Source organism: Juglans microcarpa x Juglans regia, chromosome 4D, assembly GCF_004785595.1.
Source record: "Juglans microcarpa x Juglans regia isolate MS1-56 chromosome 4D, Jm3101_v1.0, whole genome shotgun sequence".
Taxonomy (NCBI): Eukaryota; Viridiplantae; Streptophyta; class Magnoliopsida; order Fagales; family Juglandaceae; genus Juglans; species Juglans microcarpa x Juglans regia.
Genome location: NC_054600.1, coordinates 14,632,935 through 14,658,516, shown reverse-complemented (window position 1 = coordinate 14,658,516; position 25,582 = coordinate 14,632,935). Strand labels below are relative to the sequence as shown.

At 39.1% G+C, this 25,582-nt stretch overlaps 1 protein-coding gene across 2 annotated transcripts; it reads left to right on the top strand.

Moving 5' to 3' along the window:
- Positions 1–25,206, top strand: LOC121260384 (adenine DNA glycosylase). 2 transcript variants are annotated; one of them, XR_005939710.1, is made up of 8 exons: positions 1–627; positions 743–802; positions 16,486–16,605; positions 16,672–16,769; positions 17,121–17,662; positions 24,077–24,183; positions 24,752–24,987; positions 25,101–25,206. XR_005939710.1 is itself a non-coding variant. In XM_041162239.1 (7 exons), the coding sequence occupies exons 1-7, from the start codon at positions 64–66 to the stop codon at positions 24,833–24,835; spliced, it is 1,575 nt and encodes a 524-aa protein (XP_041018173.1). In that variant the 5' UTR covers positions 1–63; the 3' UTR covers positions 24,836–25,206. The 2 variants fall into 2 exon arrangements, 1 of the variants encoding a protein (XP_041018173.1); XM_041162239.1 differs by having other exon boundaries at positions 24,752–25,206.
- Positions 25,207–25,582: the final 376 nt, after the last annotated feature.

The window sequence follows — 25,582 nt, the reverse complement described above, 5'->3', positions numbered from 1 at the left end:
TGTTGTTGGTTGCCAAGTTCGAAGATTGGACTCGCCGATGGGAAGCTGATCAGCATCATACTCATGCAGATCAATGTCTTTTACGACAGGAAGTTGACGGCCCAGCACTTTGTTGGACTCACTGAGCGCCACGCATCGGTCGCTACTGAGCGCCACGCATCGGTCGCCACTTCTGCTTCAAAATCAAAAAGTGCAAGCGGGTTTTGCATTTCAAGCATGGAGGACGAGGAAAATAATAAGAAAAGGAAGCAGCAGAAGCAAGGTAAGAAAGCTGTCGTTGTTGAGAGGCCACGACGAGTGGCCAGAGAACGACCGCCTTCACCAACAGAGAAACAAGAAGAAGATGACATAGAAGATATCGTTAAGTGGAGTTTCAGCGGGGACGAAACCCATAAAATTAGTGAATGTTTGTTGGAGTGGTACGACCTGAACAAGAGGGACCTGCCCTGGCGCTCAAAGAAATTAGATTCATCATCACCATCACAACCACAGGAAGAAAGGGCTTATGGGGTTTGGGTTTCGGAAGTAATGCTTCAACAGACGAGGGTTCAGACTGTCATTCAATACTACAACCGTTGGATGCACAAATGGCCAACCCTTCACCTTCTCTCTCAGGCTTCTCTTGAGGTAAAGAAGGCTCCTTTTATTTTTATTTTTCTCTGATTTAAACAAAACCGTCTCTATTTGTTTCCTTGATTCATACATAGATTGAGAACTCCATTCCTTTTAATCTTGTGAGCAGGAGGTGAATGAAATGTGGGCTGGTCTGGGGTACTACCGCCGTGCACGTTTTCTGTTGGAGGTATTCTCTCATCATTTGCCATTGTGTCTTCCTTGCTTTCCTTCCAAAATTAGCTTTTCCTGCTTTGCAGAAAAAATCCTCGTTCTTTAATTGACGGTTCTATTTTTTTTTAAGACTCAATTTAGAACGCATGAAACGCATTGCCTCGATTTCTTGTTTTCTTTTATGAAACCTACTCTAATGACCAGTTTTGGCTACGCACCACCTGAACAAAGGTAGATTATTTACTCTGCTTGATTACCATTCGAGTAATGATGGACAAACAATTCTTTTCAGTTTTTAAATGGGAGTACTTTTGTAAAATAATAATACCCATCATTTAAAATACTGTTGTAATTATTTTATGAGTTAGTTTACAAAAATGCCCATCATTTAAACTATGATTGCAAAAAGGGTTGTGAAAAAAGTTATGTTTATCATACCCATAAAATTGTTGCCTTTTCTTCCAAAGCCCCCTTTAAGGTATCTTACATGATATGTTATGTTCACAAGTTTATCTTGTTTTTGTGTTGCATTCTTCTACTATGCATATGATGTGAAAGTGTTTTAAGTTACAAAAAGTTACGAGTAGGGAGAAAAAGATGTATATATGCATATGTATGCAATGGAAATCTTTAGCTACTGCCCAAAGGAACAAGTGTTGAAAAAGAGACGTTTAAGTTCATCCATTGTTTTTTCTTGATCTTCAAAGTTCAGACCATTCCTCATGGTGTTACAAAATTCGGAGCTGATTTTGTTTTGATTGAGGTTTTTTTTTTTTTTTTTTTGTTAGGAGTCATTGGTATTTTCTAGTTCTCAGACTTTTTTTTTTTTATAAGTAAAAATATTATATATATCAATATATATCAATGGAAGGCTGAAGTTATTTGTTTTCAAGAAACTAAATTGAAGATAGTCAATAAATCGTTGATTAATAGTTTATGGAGCTGCCAATGTGTGGGATGGGTTGAATTAGTTTCAAATGGAGCTTTGGGGGGTATTATTGTAATGTGGGATAGGAGGGCTGTGGAATTAGTAGACTATTATGTGGGTAAATTTTGGTTACATTTCTTTATCAAAAAAAAAAAGTTTTGGCTGCATGTCACTTTAAGAATGTGGATGGTGAGGTAGAATGGGCTTTTGGTGGTGTATATGGGCCAAATTTTGATGCTAGTAGAAGTATTTTGTGGGATGAAATCGTGGGAATTTGCAGCTGGTGGGAACTTCCATGGTGTATAGGAGGAGACTTTAATATTACTCATTATCCTTGTGAGCGAGTAGGGGATTCTATGATTTCTAGAGCTATGTCCGAGTTTTCTGATTTCATTTCTGAGCTGCAGCTGGTTGATTTACCAATGGTGGGAGGGGACTATATGTGGTCAAATGGGAGAGCATGGTCCCAGCTGGATAGATTCTTGGTTTCGGCTTCTTGGGAAGCACACTTTCTGAAATTAAGACAAAAAAGATTGCAACGAATTGTTTCAGAACATTATCCTATCTTGTTGGATTGTGGGGGCATTGTTAGTGGAAAGAGATATTTTAAATTTGAAAATATGTGGTTGGAGGATGAGGGTTTTATTGAAAGGGTAAGGAGGTGGTGGGTTTCATATCAGTTTCCGGTACTCCAAGCTTTGTTTTGGCTGCTAAGCTTAAGGCGTTAAAACAGGATTTGAAAAGATGGAATGTGGAGGTTCTTGGCAGTGTTAATAATAAAAGAAAACAACTTGTGGAGCAGCTGCATATTTTGGAGGAAAAGGAGATGAAGGGTGAAATATCCTATGAGGAAAAAGAGAAGAAGAAAGGGGTAATGACAGAAATTGAAAAGCTCACTCTTATGGAAGAAATTTCATGGAGGCAAAAATCAAGAATTCTTTGGCTGAAGGAAGGCGACAAATGTACGAAATTCTTTCACAAAATGGCTAATTCACACCGTAGACATAATGTTATTGAGGTTCTTCATTTAGGTGATAATGTTATTACCGATAATGGGGAGATTGGTGATCTTTTTGTGAATTATTATGAGAAGCTTTTTTGGGAAGAATGTTCTTGGAGACCTAAGTTAGATGGGCTGTCTTTCGAGTCCATTAATCAGCTTAGTGCAGATTGGTTGGAAAGGAATTTTGAGGAAAAGGAAGTTCTTGATGTTGTTAAAGGTATGTGTAAAGATAAGGCATTGGGTCTGGATGACTTTTTTTCAAGCATGTTGGGATATTTTGAAGGAAGACATTATGAAAGTTTTTGGAGAATTTTATTCTTTCTTAAAATTTGAGAAGAGTTTTAATACTACATTCATCGCTGGCACTGTAGATATGAGGGATTTTCGCCCTATGAGCTTGGTGAATGGGATGTATAAGATCATTTATAAGGTGCTAGCTAACCACATGAGTGTGATCATGGACAAGATTATTTCGAAGTCTCAGAATGCATTCGTGAGGGGAAGACTAATCCTAGATTTGGTTTTAATTGCTAATGAATGTTTGGAAAGCAGAATTAGAATGGGTAAATCGGGAATCTTAGTTAAATTGCACATGGAAAAGGCTTTTGACCATGTCAATTCAGACTTTCTTCTTTAATTACTTGGGAGATTTGGTTTTGGAGAGAAGTGGTGTTCATAACATTGTATTTCGATGGCCAGATTTTCTTTATTGGTGAATGGCACTCCGGTGGGTTTTTTTAATAGCTCTCGTGGACTAAGGCAAGGAGACCCTTTATCTCCTTATATTTTTGTATTAGTTATGGATGCTATGAGTCATATGATCGAAGCGGCTGTGAAGAGGAATTTTGTCGGGATTTATGGTGGGAGATGACTTATGGGGCAAAATTACTATTTCACATTTACTTTTTGCAGACGATACTTTAATACTTAGTGATTCAAGTCAAGATCATCTCCGTGCTTTGAGAGCCTTATTGCTATGCTTTGAAGCTGTTTTAGGACTTAGAATTAACTTATCTAAGTCTGAAATTGTTTTGGCGGGTACGGTTAGGAATATTTTTGATTTGGCCAACATCTTGGGATGTAAGGTAGCTTCTTTACCTTCGAAATATCTTGGATTACCTTTGGGTGCTCCTCACAAATCACTTTCGATATGGGATGGGGTTATTGAGAAGATTGGGAGGTGGCTAGCTGGTTGGAAAAAATGCTATTTGTCAAAAGGGGAAAGAGTTACTAATTAAGAGTACTTTGTCTAATTTCCCCACATATTTCCTTTCTCTCTTTCCCTTACCCGTGGGGGTTGCAAAAAAGATAAGAGGATTTTTCGGAATTTCTTGTGGGATGGTAATGGGGAGGAAAGAAAATTTAATTTGGTGAGTTGGAATAAGGTTTGTCAACCAGTTTCATGTGGAGGTTTGGGTGTGAGAAATTTAAAGCTTTTCGATAAAGCTCTACTTGGAAAATGGCTTTGGAGGTACCATTTTGAGAGTAATGCATTATGGAGACAAATTGTGAATTTTAAATATGGGAGAATGTGGGGGAGCTGGTGCACAAATGAAGTTAAAGTGGTGTATGGGGTGTCAAATTGGTTTGAATACCCTTTACCGAGGGTTTGCTTTCATTATATAGAAGAGAATATACAAGATTGTCGCCAGATTCTATGCGTCTAATATGCTATACAAGGTATGTATTTACAGCAATATCTAATCTAGCTAGAAAGGAAATTATCACAAAAAATACAATAAATCATATCCCAAATCATATCTCCGTAACATCCCCTCCTCAAATTGATGCTGGTAGGTCAAGAAGCATCAATTTGTCAACCAAGAACTGATGGCGGTGTCGAGAAAGAGTTTTAGTGAATATGTCGGCAGTTTGATGTTCGGTGGAAATGTGAGGAAGAGTAATCACATGTTTGTCAAAGGATTCTTGTATGGAATGACAATCGACTTCGATATGTTTCGTACGCTCATGGAAGACAGGATTAGCGGCGATCTGAATAGCACTAGTATTATCAGTATGAAGAGGAGTGGACTAAAGCTAAGGAAAACCAAGTTCACCCAATAACCCACGAAGCCATGTGATCTCAGAGCATGTGGAAGACATAGCACGATACTCAGACTCAGTGGAGGACTTGAAAACTCTGTCTTGCTTCTTACTCTTCCAAGAAATGAGTGCATTGCCTAAAAACATGCACCAACTAGTAACAGAGCGACGAGTATCCGCACATCCGGCCCAATCAGCATCACTATACCCCACCAACTGTAAAGAAGATTCCTTAGAAAAGAATAACCCGCGTGTAGAGGTGCCCTTCAGATATCGGATAATGCAGCGGACAGCAGCTAAATGAAGATGTCGGGGGGCCTGCATAAATTGACTGACCTGCTGCACAGCAAAAGAAATGTTAGGACGAGTAATCGTTAAGTAGTTCAAACTCCCAACGAGTTGTCGATACAAGGATGGATCTGAGAGAAGTTCGCCTTCCTCCTGACGAAGCTTAAGATTTACCTCCAAGGGAGTAAGAACAGAGTTACCCGACTGGAGACCGACCAATGAAATCAGTTCCTGTGTGTATTTGTGCTGGTGTAACAATGTACTAGTCGGAGTAATCTGCACCTCAAAGCCAAGAAAGTACTGCAAGGGACCAAAATCTTTCATGTGAAAAGAGGCCTTGAGATGTTGTTGTAATTGCTTAATTAAATCAGTATCAGAGCCAATAATCACAATGTCATCAACATATACCAGAAGCAGTACAATCCCTGTAGAAGTCTTGCGAAGAAACAGAGAGGAATCAAACTAACTCTGACTAAAGTGAAAAGCAAGTAAAGTAGAGCGAAATTTATCAAACCACGCACGCGGAGCCTGTTTCAGTCCATACAAAGATCGGCGTAGCCGAAAAATCTCTGAGGAAGGTGTAGTAAACATGCCGGGAGGTGGAGACATATAGATTTCTTCCTTCAAATCCCCATGTAGAAACGCATTCTTCACGTCCATCTGCCGGAGAGACCATCCTTGCGACGCAGCAAGTGCAAAGATAGTCCGTACAGTAGTCATTTTGGCAACAGGTGCAAATGTCTCTTCATAATCAATACCATACTCCTGCTGGTTCCCAAGGGCTACGAGACGAGCCTTATATTGGTCCAGTGAGCCATCAGATCGAAACTTGACTGAGTACACCCATTTACAACCAATAGGTTTGATAACAGAGGGACAAGTCACAAGATCCCAAGTGTGATTGTCTTGAAGAGCTTGGATTTCTTCTTGCATATCCTGCTGCCAACATGCTTGGGTGGCTGCCTGAGTATAAGAGCGAGGAATAGAAACAGTGTCGAGAGTGGCAATAAGTGAGGTATGAGAAAAACCATATCTATTTGGTGGATGTATAACTCGGGTGGAGCGTCGAGGTATAGGAAGCGTAGAATCAGATGACGGATCAGTGTCTTGAAGAGGCGTTGAAGGAGGACGTCTATGATACACCACACCTGGTTTAAATCGCTCAATAGAAGAAGAAGAAGACACATCATCAAAAGCGGGTAGAAGAGTAATAGAAGGATCAGAAATAACCTGAGACTGAAAGAAATATTGAGTTTAAAAAAAAAATCACATTTCGGGAGATTCGGAATTTTTTCGCATGAGCATCATAACAAACAAATTCTTTCTGAGTAAGGCTATATCCTATAAAAGCACATGTGACAGATTGGGCAGCAAGCTTGTGACGATCAACAAGTGGCAGATGAATAAAACAAACACACCCAAAAGTATGAAAGGATTGATACTCAGGAGATATGCCAAATAATCGAAAATAGGGAGAATCATAATTTAGAGTGGTAGTAGGCAAACGATTGATCAGGTAAGCAGAAGTAGATGAAGCTTCTACCCAGAACTTAGAAGGGACAGATGAATCAATCAGCAAAGTACGAACAACATCTAAGAGATAACGATTCTTACGCTCAGCGACTCCATTTTGTTGAGGGGTATAAGGACAAGAATGCTGAGAAATGATCCATTTTCGATGAAGATAAGCCTGAAAGGAATGAGACATGTATTCCCCCCTGAGTCGAAGCGTAAGATTTTGATACAAGTACTGAACTATGTCTCGACAAGTGCAACAAATTTTTGAAAAACAGAGAACATGTCAGCTTTAGAACGAAGAAAATAGATCCAAGTAAATCAACTATAATCATCGATAAACGTCACAAAATAACGATACTGACCATGAGAAATAATTGGACTGACATCCCAAACATCAGTATGCACAATCGCAAAACAAGTAGAAGCACGACTACCATGCGCAGGAAAATGTAATGTTTTACTTTTACCAAGACGACAAGTAGCACAATCAAAAGATACATGAGACGGAGAATATGAATCTTTATTGCCCAAAAAACTATGTTTCAAAAGATGAGTCAAGACAACAGAATTAGGATGACCCAATTTCTTATGCTAGACTTCATTATTATTGGCAGTAGCCGTACAATCAAAAGAAACAACATTAGGAATAGAAAACTGTAAAGGAAATAGACGTCCCACTTTAGGCCCCTTCGCGATCACCGTCCCCGACACCTGATCCTGCACAAGACAACCACCACGAGAGAAATGAACATCACAGTTATTATCCACCAATTATCCAACAGAAATCAAATTGGTAAATAAGCCAGGAGAGATAAAAACATTTCAAAATGAAGAACCCAAAGTACCAATGGGAAGTGTGCTGCCATCAGCAATCTAAATAGTTTGCGTGCCTCCATACTTACGAACACCATAGAGACCCGTCGTACTACCAGTCATATGATTAGAGGCACCCGAATCAACAATCCAAGAAGTGGAGGTAGGATTTGTACCTTGAAGACCCAAAGCCGTAAAAGCAGACACAATCATCTGTTGAACCATGGCAGGTGTGAGAACAGATGAATCAGAGCTTACAGTGGAGGGCGCAGAAGAAGACGAGGACTGAACATCAGCTTGAAAGGCTTGGAATTGGCGATTTTGAGGACGCACACGACAGTCTTGGATAAGATGTCCATTTTTCTTGCAGTAGTTACAAACTTTCTTCGGATAGTAGCGAGCAATGTGACCGAACTCCTTGCAATTGAAACACTGCAACTTGTTCCTCCCTCTCCCTTGTGCTGCATAGGCGACATTCACAGTCTCAGAAAAGACCTTCTCAGAAGTCATACCCATCTGAGTGGATAATTGCTGTTCCTCACGCAATAATTCTCCCAAGCAAATATCCAAGGAAGGAACTGGATTACGGTTCAATAAACCGGCTCGAACAAGCTCAAATTCAGGTCAAAGCTTCATAAAAAATTGATCACGTTGACTCTCAGCATGAACCGCTTGAAGAGCCGCGAGGGTCGCGGTGGGAACCTTAGCATGAACAATAGCACAATACTCGCTCCAAATATTAATAAAAGCATAATAAAATTGCTCAATGGTCAAATTACTTTGAGTGTAATTGCTAATTTCCAATTCCAATTGGAATTTCCGAGCGCTGTGGTCTTGGTGATAAATACGATGCAGATAGGCCCACATAGCTTGAGCCGTAGTGAAACACTGAAGATTGGTGACAAGATGGGGCTCAATCGTTCCCAATAGCCAAGAGATCACCTTAGCATCCTTGACCTCCCATTGGGCAAATTCCTTTTCATCAGTGGGAACTCGAACAGAACTATCAATATGATTTGATAATTCTTTCCCTTTCAAGAACATTTTAAATTGAAATTCCCACGTAGGAAAATTCTTCCCAGTAAAACGAACAATAGTATTTTCCATAGACATGATGAAAATTACGTAAAACAAAATCAGCCCAAGCAGTCAAAAAAAATAACAGCAAGCCCAAAGTAAATCAGTTCCAACTCCAAGTGAAAAGAGGCCCAAACACGCAATGCAAATAATAGAAGCTCACGGACAGAATGATGAGGCCCAAGTAACACAATAAGAGGGCCCAAAAATGATACCTGCCCAATCGGCAAACAAAAATGCCGAGTTCACATAGAGAGGAATGTGCACCAAGCACCGACGTCAACAGAACTGGCTGACCACCTCGCAACCACCACAGAACCTCCCATCTGCCACATAGAGAGCCGACGTGCCCACATCAACCCAACCACCACAAAGTAAGCACCGAAAGAGAGAATAACTGCTAGAAACAGAGCAACAGCCACCACAGAGATGGGCAAACACCACTCAACACCACAGAAAATGCCGAACGCCTCCACAGACAAGGTCGACTGCCACAGAGGAAGCCGATGGACACCTTGCTAGCCAGGACGAGAAAAACACCCGAAGAAAAGGATGCGCAACTCAAAGGTGTACGCTACACCCAGAACAGTACATTGACAACCACAAAACAAGAAACCCACGAAGTCGGTGACCACAGAAAGTGCCAACACACCAAGAGCAAGAAGAAAAAAAAATTCTTCTTGTCACACACGAGTGATTAAAACCACAGAGATGAATAGCAGAGTAGGGGCTCTGATACCATGTCAAATTGGTTTGAATACCCTTTACCGAGGGTTTGCTTTCATTATATAGAAGAGAATATACAAGATTGTCACCAGATTCTATGCGTCTAATATGCTATATAAGGTAAGTATTTATAGCAATATCTAATCTAGCTAGAAAGGAAATTATCACAAAAAATACAATAAATCAAATCCCAAATCATATCTCCGTAACATAGGGTGGGCTTGTGGAAGTCCATCCGGTTAGTATGGGGAGACTTTGTTAATAACTTAAATTTTAAAGTGGGGGATGGGGCAAATATTTACTTTTGGCATGATACTTGGTGCGGGGATTAAGCTCTTAAGTCATTTATCCTAATTTATTTAGGATTGCTAGAGATAAAGGGGCTGCAGTGGCTGAGTCTTACTCCGTTCAGAGATGCAAAAACTATTTCCTCCCTATTTCGTAAAAAGATCCATGTCGTGCGGCGTCATCCTCTGATCCCAAATCATAGGATCATCTCCCAGGATCTTATCACTTCATCATCTCAAGGAGAGAAGATGTTATAAGGGAATAAAATGCAATCTGAGATGTTCTACGAGAAAAGAGTTATGGAACTACCCCAGATTTGGGCCAACGAACCAAAGGAATGGAAAATCCCGGTTGTCGGAGGTAGGACCGACCCTGGAGTGCCCTCAAAGGAGTTGTCGAAACCCATCGGTCTTGTCTGTGGCTGTGGCAGTGGCAGAGGCACAGGTTCGATGGTCAATGTCACCTTCGAGAGATCTCCTTGTCATCGAGAATCTCGTCGATTTAGCCCTAGAAAAACACTCTAGGTTGCTGGAGGGAGGATCGACGCCGAACTGCCCTCAGCAGTGTTGCCGGAGCCTGTCAATCTTGTTTGTGGCGGGGTGCCTTGGGTTTTGGGTGGAGGGTGACGGCGGGGATTGAGTTCCTTAGGGTTTTCTCTCTCCGTGTTTCACCAAGTGTTCTCTTTCTCGATCGTCAAACACTATTAAGGTGTCATTATCATGGAACCAAGAACAAGAGAAGACCAATTTTTGCGCTATTGAAAAATAAACCCTCTAATACTCTGATAAAACCAGAATCAACGGCTGACCTTTCTAAGGGAATCAGTTATCTCTTTGTTGGATAAATAGAGATACAGTCCATCTGGTTGACCTATAATTTTCATCAAAACTTGGAACTCTCTAGTTCTTAGTCTTCTATAATGATCTTTTACATATTTGGTGGTGGAATGTTATTCTCATCCATGCTGTCAATCTTTCACAAGCTTATCAAGTGCAAACCATCAGGACCCCTCTTATATTTTTATATTTTATGGTTTCTATTCTTGTCTAGGTTGAGCTTAGTAGTCAAAACTTAAAAAGTCTTAAGTCCCATCACGGTTGGCTACTAAATGTCTATATATAAATGTATCTATTAAATTGAGCATGCTTACTTAATTTTTTTTGTAAGTGATACAAAATTTTATTGAAAGTGCAAAGGGGCACAACTCCTAGTCCACAAGAAGTATACATAAAGATACACCCAAAAAGAGCAAAATTCTTAAAATCTAAAAGGTTGGAAACATGGGAGCTGTTGTGAGCTTTCGTCCATGTCAATGGGCAGCAACGCTGCCCATTATCGTTCATTATTCTTTCCTTATACAACTCTTTCCTTATTTCTCTAGTTTGACAGATTATAGCTTCCATGTATAGGGCTAGAATTAGGCGTATACTGATTTATTTCCATGTATAGAATTGCTTTGTAAAGATTATATAATATACAGAACTCTCGAGGCCAAGGATTCGGCCATTCATACAGTATTTTGCCTTACTTTGACAGTCCAAGCATAAAGATTGTTAAGCAATATGGCTTTTAGTTCCGTCATCATTCTCTCTGAGTGTTCAGCATTCTCTCCGAGTGTTCAGAAGCTCGGGTATTACAACTCCAAGTACACAAAAAGTATACAAAAGGATACACCCAACTAGCAAGAAGGTGAAAAAGAGCAAAAATCCTCAAAATCTAAAAGGTTGGAAACATGGGGGGCTGTTGTGAGCTTTCGTCCAAGCATAAAGATTGTTAAGCAATATGGCTTTTAGTTCCGTCATTGTCCTCTCCGAGTTTCAAAAGCTCGGGTATTACACTCTTGCCAAATGCACCACATCAAACATAAAGGGGCCATCCTCCAAATTTTGAATTTTTGTGGTCATCACAAGGAGACTGCCAACATACCAATAGGTCCACCCTCTAGGGCCCAACCCACTCAAACCCAAAGTGTTAAAAATCCCAACCCATAAGCTCCTCGCTTACTCTCAATGCAGTAAAACGTGATCAATATTTTCCCCGTTTTGCTTGCATATTCAGCACCATTCCAATACTACAATATGTCTTCTTCTCACGATACCCATCGTTAAAATCTTTCCAAGGTTTAATTCTTGATAAAAAAAAATTCTCAACTTATAAAAAAAAATGAAAATCTTTCCAAGGTTGCCATCCACAAAGATAGCTACTCTGGTAGATGTCTTGTTTCTCTAAATACACTTCTAGGATAAAGAAGGGCCAATGAAGGGAGGAGCATTTTGAAATTGGACATGACCTCGAATGAAGAGGAAACACTTAACTCCCAATCATGGGCTGATCCTGTAAAAGTAATATTTCATTTGAGCACATTATCTGAGATCTACAAGTTGTTCTATAGCTGAAACCTCCTTATGATAAGATAAATGGAACAACTCTAGTTATACTGTATTCAAAGGTTGGTCCCCACACCACACATCATACCCAAATCTGATTTTTAGATTCTTCATCCACCATAAATTTAATAAAGCAAGAGGTCCCTCCACCCTAAAAGGCCCACTGACCTCATTTCAACACCATCCTCCCCACATGTTATCATATTTTGGTTTACACAACCAATCACCATAAAGCTTTCCTCTCAATGGTATACCACAATAACCATTTCTAGGCTTTATTGAATGGGATCATATTTTTAATAACCAATTCACCACCAGCAATTGTGGTGCAGATCTTATCCCACCTAACTAGGTGGAATTGAACTCATCGCCAATTCCTCCCCCACAAAAATGTAGCAATTTGCTTAAACGTCAAAGTTATGGAGTTTTCTTAAAGTGCCGTGCGATGCGGTCCTCTTAGAAGTGTGGCGTAGAAGAAACCCTGAGTGTAATATGTGGTACCCCAGATTGTGATAAGTCTTAGCATTAGGTGAATGAAATGCAAATATATAATTGAGTACCAAGTCACATGTGATGTTTAATATGTGAAACTTGAGTTTACAGTCAATTTCCGCGATATCTAATTATAATTTGACTACTCTTTCTACTTATTAAACAGATTGACTAGTGTTACTGGACTATAGCACAAACTTAGTACTCCTAAAGACTCGCACTACCATGTTGGGCAAGAGTTGTTGAAAAGATCTATTATGTGGAATTAAAGAGAGGATGTTATCCTAGATTAGGAATTAGGAAACTTGGGGTGTACAGGATTAGTAGCCTGGTTCTAGATTAGGACAGTTAGTTGTTTCTAATTAGGAAACTAGACCTGGTTAGGAATTCTTGTTGTTTTGGATTAGGAAACTTTTGATGTTTCAAATTATGAAACCATCCTAATTTTGAAACATAAAGAAATTTCCTTGGGATTCTAGCAAAATAATATGGAATCCTACCTAGAAAAGGATATGGCTTGTACTTGGAAGAACACTAGAATTCCTGGTTGAAATAGGATTATGATTCCTACGTAGGAAATGACTAGGATAGTTTAAATACCTTGAGGACCTCAAAACTTTCTTCTTCAACACTCACTTCCTTTTTTGTTTTTTTATAAGTAAATGATTGTATTAATAACAAAAGGCTGAGCCCTAGTACACAAGAGGGTATACACGAGTTAATGCCTATCTAGGAAGAAGAAAAAGAAACAAGAAAGTCATGAATGCCCAGGCCATTAAAATCTACAGCTATGGCCCATAAAAATAAAGTTCTAACAAAAAGTGATCTAAGTTCCTCTATAGAGCATTCTTTATCTTCAAACGTCCGGTCATTACACTCCTTCCATAGGCACCACAAGATGCAAATTAGCACCAATTTCCACACAGATGTGATTTGGGGGGCTCCTCTTAGGTTTGTCCAGCTGGCCAAGAACTCAACCACTAGCTGGCATGACCCAAGCTAACTCCAACCTGCAGAACACATCATTCCATAGCTCTCTAGCTACCTCACAATGTAGTAAAAGATGATCCACAATTTCACCACTTTTCTTACACATGCAGCACCAGTCTACTATGATCAGCCCCTTGTTTCCTTAAGTTGTCTATTGTCAAAATCTTACCCGAGGAAGCTGACCAAGCCAAAAATGCCGCTTTAGGCGGTGCTCTATTTTGCCAAATCTTCTTCCATGGAACTTGGTTGTCTTGCGATTGTGTGAGACTTATAAAAAGAACAAACCGAGAACATGCCTCTATCTGTTGGTTTCCACCACCGCCTGTCAGCTCGTTGAACGTTCGGTCTCATGGAGTATAGAATACGAAAAAAATCCTCAAAGCTACCAATTTCCCAATCTTGGGCAGCCCTACTAAAGTTGATGTTCCATTGGACTTGATCCCCAGATAGTACCAAAACATCTGCCACTGAAGCTTCTTTTTCACAAGCAATCCTGAAAATTGAAGGGAATGAATCTTAAGGGCATTATCTCCACACCATAGGTCACTTCAGAATTTAATTCTAGAGCCATCTCCCAACATAAGTCTTGTGTGATGTGTAAAAACCCCCCCACCCTCGCCTAATATGCTTCCAAACTCCCACTCCATAAGCCCCACTCACCTCTCTAGTGCTCCAAACACCCCCCCCCCCCCCCACACACACACGCACACACACATCTCCATATTTAAGGTCTATCACCGACTTCCAAAGGGTTTCCGGTTCCATAGTGTATCTCCACAACCACTTCCCAACACTAACTTCCTTTGGACATCTTCCATAGACTTTAACGGGTTTAACTTTCATTTTCATGTATTATATTCTCGGTTTTTTTTTTTTTAATAAGTAAAAGTAAAACTTTATTAATAGAAAAAGGCGTAGCCCAAGTACACAGGAAGTATACACAAAATGCGCCTAAATACCACTAAGCACTGATGATGGATATAGGCAAATTATGAAATCTGCCCCCGTTACAAATAATGACTGAAGCCCAGGAGAATAGTGTGTTGAAAAAGAATCTCTTCAGCTCGTCCAAGGAATGCTCCTGGTCTTCAACACACCTATTATAAGCCCTAGGCCTAGAGGTTGGTTCAAGTGGTAAAGGCCTTGGGTTTGGGCGTATGCTTCCCCCAGGTCTAAGGTTCAAATTCTCTTAGGTGCAAACAATCTCTAGGGGCGATCGGACTGAGGGATTTTCCCCCTGAATTAACTGAGGTGCATTTGTAGGAAACTCTTTGCCGAGGGTCTGTGCACCCTCAGGATTAGCATGGATGTTATTTCCAGACACCCGGTGCCAATAAATTGTTTTTTTTTCTCTCCATCCACGAACAACACATAATACAATGAGGAATCATTTTCCACAAAGCGGCAACGTGAGCATTACCCCTAATACCTGTCCAACACTTGAAAATATCAATAACTCTTCCAAGCATTACCCATGCCACACCAGTCTGGTTAAGGATCTCATCCCACAAAAACTTAGCCACCTCACAATGAAACAATAGATAATCCACGGATTCCTCATTTTTCTTACACAAGAAACACCAAATCCATAATGATTAGACCCCGTTTCCTCAAACTGTTAGTGGTGAGGATTCTCCCAAGGGATGCAGTCCATTCAAAGAAAGCAATATTGGGAGGAACCCTACATTTCCAAATACTCTTCCAGGGTAAGCAATGATCATTAGAAAATCCCGAAAGGGCCGTATAATAGGAACACATTGAAAATCTTTTACTCCCATAAGGAGTTCAAATCATCCTGTCCTCCACCACATTACCAAAAGTCATAACATACAATGAACTGAAGAAATCAACAAACGTTCCAAGTTCCCAATCTTGAGCCACTCTAAAAAAATTTACATTCCAATGGATAGAGCCATTGGAACAAACCAACAAGTCAGCCACCACAGCCTCTTTGTCACTTGAAATTCGGTGGAGAGTGTAAAAAGAAAAATTAAAGAGCCCGCGCACCACACCAAAAATCATCCCAAAATTAAACACCATGGCCCTTCCCAACCTCAAATCTGAAAAAGTTGGTGAAGCTCTCCCACCCTGAATGAATATTTTTCCCTAACCCCATACCATATGCCCTCCTAACTTCATTAGAACACTATCCCCCCTAATTCTCCCGTATTTTGAATCTATAACTACTCTCCATAACCACTTCCCCAAGAGCTATTGAAGGTCCTAAGTTACGCACCCCAAACCACCACAAGGTACTAGAGAACAAGCTTTGTCCCAACAAACAAGATGAAACTTAGCTTCCTCCCCAAAGAAAATTACAGAAGATTTTCTCAATACAAGAAGCTACACCTGCAGGTAAAGGAAATAAAGAAAAAAAGTACGTAGGGAGGTTAGATAAAGTGCTTTTGATCAGAGTGATTATACTCCCCTTCGATTTTCTCCTTTTAGAAAGATGTATTTCTTATATACTTCTTGTGTACTTGTATTGTGTCTTTTGTGCCTATCTCATAAAATCTTATTACTTATCAAGAAAGAGAAACAAAAGGACTAGGATTCCTTCTTTGAAATGAATTTGAACTCCGATATGGAAAAGGATTGGAGCTCCTCCATAAAAACCCAGTCACACCCTTCCCCATACCTTGCGCTTTTGCCTCTCCTTTTTCTCTTATTGGCCAGCTGCCCTAGAGGAATTCCAAGGGGTTTTTCCTCTTTTTGAAAAATGGTTCCCTTGTTAGTTTTGTTTAACCCTAATGGAGGTGCTGATGTGGTATACCACCACGGTATTGCTTCCCCCATCCACCCTTCTCCCTACCCTAGCATCCGGAGAACTAGTGATATAGTACATTATGGTTCTTAGACATCTTAAAGTAAGTGGAATTCCTAATAGGTGGACTGGCAACATCTTCGTGTTGTCGTGAAGAGCTTAGGGTCTACGATGAAGGCCTTTAGACAGTTGTGAACGGTCTTTTTTATATCTTTGATCTCAACTGAAGATCTGTTTTGTGTATTTGAGATGAGAAGGGCGAGTTCTTGCAATCTCAAAGGAAAGAACAGCGATCTAATTTAAAAAGGAGAGACTCCCATCATTATCTTGACCATAAACCATGTCCTAATTCTCTCTTTCTCAATTTTGTTTTTGTTGTAAGGGAGCCAAGATGGTTGTTGCGGGAGGAGGTAGATTTCCTAAAACAGTTTCTGAACTGCGAAAGATTCGAGGAATTGGAGACTATACTGCTGGGGCTATTGCTTCAATTGCATTTGGGGAGGTGAGTAGCTTATGGAATTATTTTGTTTGATCAGTTTCAACCCTTGTTCAAGTTTTACTACATCAGGTAGTGCCGGTGGTTGATGGGAACGTGATAAGGGTGATTACTAGACTAAGGGCTATTTCTGCAAATCCAAAAGACTTGGTGACTGTCAAGAAAATATGGTGAGCTCTAGTGGCCCCTACAACTTTTTCTTTGATTTTCATTTATTGTATAAACTTCATTTTGATTTGGTGGAATAGAAGATTTTAGTTAACATATCTTTATCTACTCTCTTTTTTCGGACTTAATTGTATTCTGTTCATTAAGAAACCATGCATTTTTAGTCATCTATAGAGCAATTTGCATAATGATCTCCAGGGTTTCTTGGCATAGAAAAAAAACTTGCATAACGGGTCATACCAGTCACATTTGCGTCAGCATTCATGATTCAATTGAAGTGATTACAAGGTGGTAATAAGTAGAAAATATTTCCCGGAAGTCTCATGGTTAGGTTTTATGTGGCGTGGGAATAGGAAACTAGCAGCTCAACTAGTTGATCCTATCCGGCCTGGAGACTTAAATCAGGCTCTCATGGAACTTGGTGCAACTGTATGCACCCCATTGAACCCAAACTGCTCTTCATGTCCTGCATCCGGACACTGCCATGCACTGTCAGTCTCTGGACACGATAGTTTGGTACAGGTGACAGATTTCCCTGCTAAGGGAGTGAAGGTCAAACAGAGACATGATTTTTCTGCCGTATGTGTGGTGGAACTACTGGGAGGTCAAAAAAAATTGGAGGGAAACCAAAGTGACAGTAGATTTCTTCTTGTAAAAAGGCCGGATGAAGGTCTGCTGGCTGGCCTCTGGGAGTTCCCGTCTGTCTTGCTGGATGGAGATGCTGGTTTGGCGACTAGAAGAGAAGCAATTGACCACTTTCTGGAAAAGAAGTTTGGACTTGATTCTAAAAAGACCGGCAACATAGTTGTCAGGAAAGATGTTGGAGAGTTTGTCCATATGTTCACTCACATTCGTCTAAAAGTTTTTGTGGAATTGTTGGTAGTTCGTCTAAAAGGTTTGCTCTCTCTCTCTCTCTCTCTCTCTCTCTCATTCTGATATGGCAAATAGGTGTGCTTATTTAAATAACTGGTTTTAATAATAATTCTTTTTTTGATGAGTTTAATAATAATTCTTTTTTGGAAAGTGTATAAAATTGTACTTTTCATGTTTTCTGGTCATACTCTTGGTTAAGTTCTTTTGGAGCATGGTCCCTTTGCATTTGATATGGTGTATTCAGTGGGAACGAAATTCTCGGGCTGTCGAAGGTTGTGAGAGGATGGTGTTAGAATTAAGAGCCATTATGTTTTATTCTCTGTATGTTTGGATGGAGACACAAATACCTTTGTTCCTCTAGCTTTCTAGATTTTATGGAATTTTGCTCTTTTTTCTTCATCCATCTAATTGGGTTTTTCTTAGTGTATGGTCCATGTGCTTAATTTGCACCCCTTTGCACTTTGAAAATTACTTGTCAATAAAATATATATTTCTAAACCATTTACAAAACTATATTAGCATAGTTTAAGCAAATTCTAATATGTTAATTGGATTTTGCAGAATGCTGGTTTTGTCTAAAACTGATATGAAGCATCCAAGGTTTAGCAACATAATTTTCAAACCATCGTGTTATGTTTTGGAGCAAATTAATGGAACAAAATAATATGAATTTTGTGTGTTTGGATATGCTCCCTCTATATTTTCCCCCATTTTTAGATACTTGTGGAAAGAAGTGTCATAATGTACTCGGTGCAACTTTATGCATGCCAACACCAATAAATTGTTCTTCTATGATGGTTGGGCATTTAACACGCTCAATTAATCACCTATAAGGTTCTTTTGACTTGTATTTTATGCTGTTGCTTTTTTCATATGTAAGCTAAATATTTTCTTTATGACGAAAAAGGGTGTTACTTCAATACACAGGAAGTACAAGAGATCCACTTAACTAACTAATGGGAAAGGTGCTAGAAATTCTTGAAAAGAAATAGAAAGGGCAACACCATAGTGGTCCATTATCCAATCATAATGGGTATTAAGAATGAAACACTTATGCTCTGGTTACAATCTTTCATGATCCTCCAAGCTGCGCTTATTTCTTTCCACAGACACGTAATAAGCAGGATGAGTTCATCCTCCACAAAAGTGTGCATTGATGGTTTCCAAACAGCCCTTTTCAACTCCTTAGGAGATCCACCACCAAAGAAGGCATTGCCCAACACATCCCAAAGAGGCCAAAAAGACCATGTTTCAGAGAATGCTAGCAAACTCGCAACATAAAAGAAGGCGCTCCACTGATTCTCCACTTATCTTGCACATGCAATGACGATTACAAGGCCTTGGTTTCTCACAGTCAAATGTAAGAAACTACAACGTGATTTCTTGGGTGGAGGAATGGATGGTGAGCTCAAATTTCATCCTTTGAACTGGGCAAAGGTATGCACTCCAATCTTAAGGGAGGGTTAGAAATTTGTCACTTGTTGGTTTTCAACCGTGCTATTAGGGAAACAGCTTTGGAGATATCAACAAGAAATGGAGACTTTTTGGAAGGCAGTTTGGTGGGGCTTGGTGTGGATGATGCTCTAATGAAGTGCAAGGATCACATGGGGTGGCCCGGTGGGTTGTGGAAGCACATAGACTTTCTCTCGGCGCATACTCAGCTTGAGGTAGGTGATCCTGAGGAATGCCTTTCCAGATGTGTACAATTTGCAAGGGTGAAGGAACCCTCCATACAGATGTTTTGGAGCTGTCCAATGTTGTTACTCAATAGAATGTCGGTTTCTCTAGAGCAGCACTAGATTGAGAAATTGATGCTTTCATAGAGTTCTATAATCTTTTATACCCTATTAGTGTGAGAATGGGAGATGTAGACAAGGTGTTCTGGTGCCTTTAAATAAGAGAAGTTCATCGTCCTTCATTCAATCACACCCTTAGCATTCAAAATGCAAATCCATTTCCTTGGAGGATTATTTGGAAGACGGCACGTTTGGATGTTGAGATGAGATGAGAAATTTCTTTTCTCAATATTCAAACATCACTCAAACACAAACACTTTTCAATTTCAAATCTTCAACTTTTTCATCTAATCATTAACCTAATCATTACAACTTTCCCAAACTTCCAAACAAAACACAAAAAATAATTCATCATTTTCAAATCCCTAAACAAAAATAATATTAAAAAATTATATTCTAACAATATTTTAACTTTATAATATTTTTATTCAACTTTTTCTCTCATTTCTCAAAACCCCATAAAACATCTTAACAAAAACTATTTCACTACTATTCATAGATTTTTTTTATCTCATTTCAACATCCAAATGAGGCTTATGGTGTCAAATTGGATTTGAATGCCTCCTTTGTGAGGATTTCCTTTCATTATATAGGCACAAGTGTGCATGATACAAGGCTAGAATCGAGCCAAATTTATATCAATCAAATCTGTCTACAAAAGGAAACTAGGACTATTTACATAATCTGTCTAAATAAGGAACATGGTCTGTCTAAGTAAGGAAGTATATATATACAGAGTAGGAAAGCTAAATAAGGAAGGTCTTGTTGTCAATTAGGAAAGCTAAATAAGGAAGGTCTTGCTGTCATAAGGCGCCAGTCAAAGCAGCTTTTTTGTATGCATAGCTTCATTAGGAAGGATTCTCACCATAGACAACTTAAGGAAGCACCGGATTATCATTATGGATTGGTGTTGTATGTGCAAAACAAATGGGGAGACAGTTGATCACCTACTTCTTCATTGTGAGATTGCCACTCACATATTATGGAATGATTTTTTCAATAGGATGGGATCACCGCCTAGAAGGTTGGTAAATTTCTTAGCAAGTTGGAGAGGATTACATGGCAATTTGGTGGAAGATGGCTCCCACTTCTCTTCTAATAGTGCCTTTGGAGGGAAAGAAATGATAGAAGCTTTGAAGACTGCAAGCGAACTACATAGGAACTTGGAGTTTTCTCTACCTTAACACTTTATTCCAATGGTCAATTGTAATAGATTTTATTGGACTAAGTGTCCAGGATTTTCTTGTATTGGTTGTTAATCATACTTTGGTGTCTCTCTTGCATATGTACTGTAAACATGTGCTATGCCTATTATTGAAAAAACCGACCTGTCCAGATTATTCTAATGGTCAATTGTAATAGTTTGCTGGGAAGTGGCTAAAGATGACCTAATGAAGGTATTCCAAGATTTCCATACAAATGCAAGGTTTGAAAAAAGTCTTAGGGCATGTTTGGATGCTTGTAGTATCTCAGAATTTTGTGAATAGTAGTGAAATGATTTGAGTGAAGATGTTTTATTGGGTTTTGGGAAAGGAGAGAGTTGAATAAAAATATTATAAAGTTAAAAAATTGATTGAATATTATTTTTTAATACTATTTTTGTTTTGGAAGTTTGTAAAAGTTGTATTGATTTTTGTATTTGAATAATGATTAGGTAATGATTAGATCAAAAAGTTGATAATTTGAAATTGAAAAGTGTTTTTTGTTTGAGTGATTTTTGAGAATGAAATTATTAGAAGTTTTGAGAATTTTAATGCTACCTTCATAGCTCTCTTATTCCCAAAAAGCCTAGGTAGTGGATATGAAAGACTCTTGCCCTATCAGTCTTGTTAATGTTTTGGCGAACCGATTGAGTATGGTGATGCAGAAGCCAATATTGAAGCCTCAAAACACTTTTGACAAAGGTAGAAAAATTCTAGATTTCGTATTAATTTCTAATGAATGCTTGGATGGTAGATTCAAGTCAAGAGAACATGGGCTAATTTGCAAGTTGGACATTGAGAAAACTTATGACCATGTCAACTGGAATTTCTTGTTCTATTTGCTTGAGAGAGTTGGCTTTGGGGTGAAATGGTTTTGGATAGTGTATTGTATCTCTATAGTTCACTTTTCTGTCCTGTAACTTGTGACAGTTGGATTTGCTTTCCCCGCTACTTTTCATTATTGTCATGGAAGCTCTACTGAGCTGGTATTAGGTCTGGTGTATGTTGGTTTTCTCTCAGGCTTCTCGGTGAGGAAGGGTAGTTCTCTTGAGATCCCTCACCTCTTATTTGGTGATGATATCTTCATCTTTTGTGGGGCAGACCAAGGTCAAATTCGATATCTAAGGGCACTTCTTTATGTTTTGAAGTGGTATTTGGTCTGAAATTGAAGTTAACTAAGTCCAAAGTGGTCCCAGTGGGAAATGTTCCTACTGTGGTCAACCTGGCTATTTTTTTGGGATGCAGGCTATCTTCCTTACCCATGAAGTACCTTGGTCTACCCTCTGGGTGCTACTTTCAAGACGGCAGGTTTTTGGGATGCTATGATTGAAAAGGTTGGAGTGTAGATTAGCTACCCGGAAAAGATTAAACTGTCCAAAGCACGTAGGCTTACTCTAATCAAATGCACTCTGTCGAACTTGCTCACATAGCTTTTATCCTTGTTTCCACTTCCTATAAAGGTTGCCAACCGTATTGAGAAGCTACAATGAGATTTCTTGTGGAATGGGATGGGGGATGAGTTTAAATTTCATCTCGTGAATTGGTCAATGGTATCTACACGAATTTCCAGGGGAGGATTGGGTGTTTGTAAGTTGGTGATGTTCAACCAAACTCTCTTGGGAAAATGGTTGTGGCAATACCAACAAGCAAGGGAGGCTTCATGGAAGGCCGTTATAGATTCAAAGTCGGTGAAGCATGGGAGCAGCTGGTGGTCGAATGAGGTAAGTGGACCACATGGGGTGGGTTTATGGAAGCACATAAGAAGAGGATGGGAAGCCTATTGTCTTGAGTTGGGTGATGGCTCTCGAATCAAATTTTGGCATGGCATACTGTGTGGTGATTGAAGCCTCAAAGACACATTTCCATCATTATTTGATATTTCACGCGCGAAGGAAGCTTCAATAGCTGAGCTCTTGGAATTTTCCCTAGAGGCTCTCCTCAGTGGAATGTTAACTTTATCAGAGTAGCACAAGACTTTGAATTAGATGTTGTCACTGAGTTTTTTACTCTATTTTGTACTCCACAAGAGTGACATTTGGAACTATTGACAAGATCACATGGAGCCCCTCCAAGAAAGGTTGATTCACTGTCTGATCTTTTTACCAGGTCTTGACTAGCCAAGGCGCGAATGCCTTTCCGTGGAGGAATATATGGAAGACTAAAGCTCCCTTGAAAGCAACCTTTTTCATGGGGACTGCCTCCTTGGGAAAGATCTTTACTATAGACAGCTTAAGGAAGTGACAGATCATGGTGTTAGATGGTGTTGCATGTGCAAGAAGAATGGTGAATCGGTGAATCATTTGCTTCTACACTGCGAGGTGGCCAGGCCTTTGTGCGATGACTTTTTTGCAAGAGTTGGAATATAATGGGTCATCCCTAGAAGACTGGTGGATTTTCTTGCAAGTTGGAGAGGCATTCATGGCAACCCACAAGTGGTGGCAATTGGGAAGATGGCTCCTATATGTATGTGTTGTTGTATTTGGAGGGAGAGAAATGATAGAAGCTTTGAAGATTGCAAGCGCACAATGGTGAGTTAAAAGCTTTCTTTTTAAAACTTTGCTCTTGTGGGCAGTGGCAATAGATCTAATGGGCCTAGGTGATTCGAAGACAAATGACTTTGCTTCGATCGAAAAATAATTTGACAATCCAATCGAAAATATTAAGTTTTTAGAAACAAATAGCGTCTAGACTATATAAACTGCTGAGAGCAGAGTATTTGCGAGACAGAAATGATGAGGAAAGGAGGTATCTCCAGCATGAATCACCTGAGGTAGCCTTCAGAGATAGAGTGAGGAGAGAGAAAGGGAGAGGAATGAGAGAACACTTTCCAGTATGATAAGCTATAATAGAAAGAGAAGTCAGAATAGTTGAAGATACCCCTCAATTTTATGCTGTTTGTATTATATTATGACCTTACTTTTTCTGGGTAGGTCAATGTCAAAGAGAAGTCATATTTGCAAAATGATCAAAGCAAGCGTAGTTTTGAGGGACTGCGAAATATTGGTGTCGGAGTTAAAAAATATTTTTGTTCTCAACACCTTGTATCATTGGACAAAAGGCACATTATGGTGCTCCCTTTTCTTTTTCTAATTTTTAGGACTTTATACTTTATAGCTCTTTTCCTTTCGTTCATTGAGTGGATCCGTGTGTACTTACTGTCTACGGGGACATTATCCCTTTTTCATCATTAATAATATTTATCTTAGTTATAAAAGAATATTTGGAAAATGATACAAATTGTGACAGCATACTTTTACGGCAATATCATTAGACTGGTAGCTGCGTTACTTTCTATTGGAAGGGTATACATATTTAACCGTTTTAGTTCTTTTTATTCCTTTTGGTGAAGAGGATCTCTTTCAAGCTTTTTCCACTCATATGCTCACACACACATTCATGTCTTTGCGTAATCCTTGTTTGCTTTCTAATGGCATGAAGGGAGGAAAAATCACTTATTTGGAAAGCAAGACAAAGAAGCTATGCATTGGAAATGTGTGGATGGCGATGCCCTTTCAAGTTTGGGATTGACATCTGCTGTGAGGAAGGTAACTACACGTAATATAAATGTTCCTATCCACAGTTCTAAATTTATATACATATAATTCGTGCTGCTTAATACTTCCTATTGAAGAACTCTATAATTGACACTAACCGCTCACTCACTTGCCTTTTAGTTATTTACTACTTGGGCCATTTTTCCAGTTGGTTGGTATTCAAAGCCACTGAGATAGATACATGTTGGCTGATGTCGAAAACTGCAGAGCTAATTTTATAGTTCAATTTTGAGCATTGTATTCTACCAAGCTCTAGTTAGAATGAAAAAAAGGCATATTATGATTCAAACCCTCAGTTGCAAAATGGGAGCTCTTAGTCAAAAGTATATTATTTTTTTTTATAAGTTAGTCAAAAGTATATTATTATAAATTCCTGAACTTGATTCTCAAGATTGATTTTTTTTCGTTCTTATTCTAAATTTGGGCTGGACATAATAGTTTTTTCTGTTCTGTCATTTTGCCTAGTCTATAAGTAGTATTTGAGTTGTGCAATTCGGTTATCGAATTGAATGTGTTTGCAATGTCAACTACTTGCAAGTAAATCTTTATCCTAATGCAGGCATACATCATGGTTCAGAAATTTAAGCAGGAAAAGTTGTCCAATAATGTTACCCCATCAAGAAAGAGGAACAGAATGACATGAACAAAACAACATATTCCTGCTTGAGCCTGTTCAAGTGATCTAAAGGGGGTGCTTTATTAAACTAATTCAACAAGAAAGGCGTCATGAGACCTATTCTCTACATTTATCTGTCACAGAAGTGCACATTGGACATGCAACAATGCAGATTATTGGTGAGTGCTGGCCCTCGGGTTTTGCTGCTTCTCATTTTACATGCTTGCAATATGGTACTTTAGGACTTAGTAAGATTCGTTGTTTTGTAATCATTGGACATGCAACAATGCAGATTATTGGTGGGTACTTCCGGCGGAATACCATGATTCGTTGTTTTGTAGTTATCATTGGACATGCAACAATGCAGATTATTGGTGGGTACTACCCGCGGAATACCACTGTCATGCCTCCTAGGATCAAGTTTCGTCTTGCAGCTCTAATGTCATAATTATTCTAACCTGAGGTGGTTTAAAAATATAAAAATAAGTTAAAATGGGTCGATGACTCAGTAAGAAATTTATTATAACATAAACATACTTAACATAAGATTTTTCATAAAATATTTTATACTGAGAACTTAAAATCATGACTGATTATACTAATGTTTATGCTATGCATGACTAATTGATTTGAATTAATTGACGTATCTAATTTATCTGACTGATCTTACTTATCTGGATGGCCAACACATTTAATCATGTGTGCAACGTTATGCACTAACTTCCCCTACTATAGCAAAGGAAGTCAACTATGCAGTACTCTGGCATACTATGA

Coding starts and splice junctions, on each gene's coding strand:
- LOC121260384 (XM_041162239.1), top strand. CDS start 64: ATGCAGATCAATGTCTTTTACGACAGGAAGTTGACGGCCCAGCACTTT. Junction 17,663..24,076: donor GTTGGTAGTTCGTCTAAAAG/GTTTGCTCTCTC, acceptor AATGGCATGAAG/GGAGGAAAAATCACTTATTT. Junction 24,184..24,751: donor TGACATCTGCTGTGAGGAAG/GTAACTACACGT, acceptor ATCCTAATGCAG/GCATACATCATGGTTCAGAA.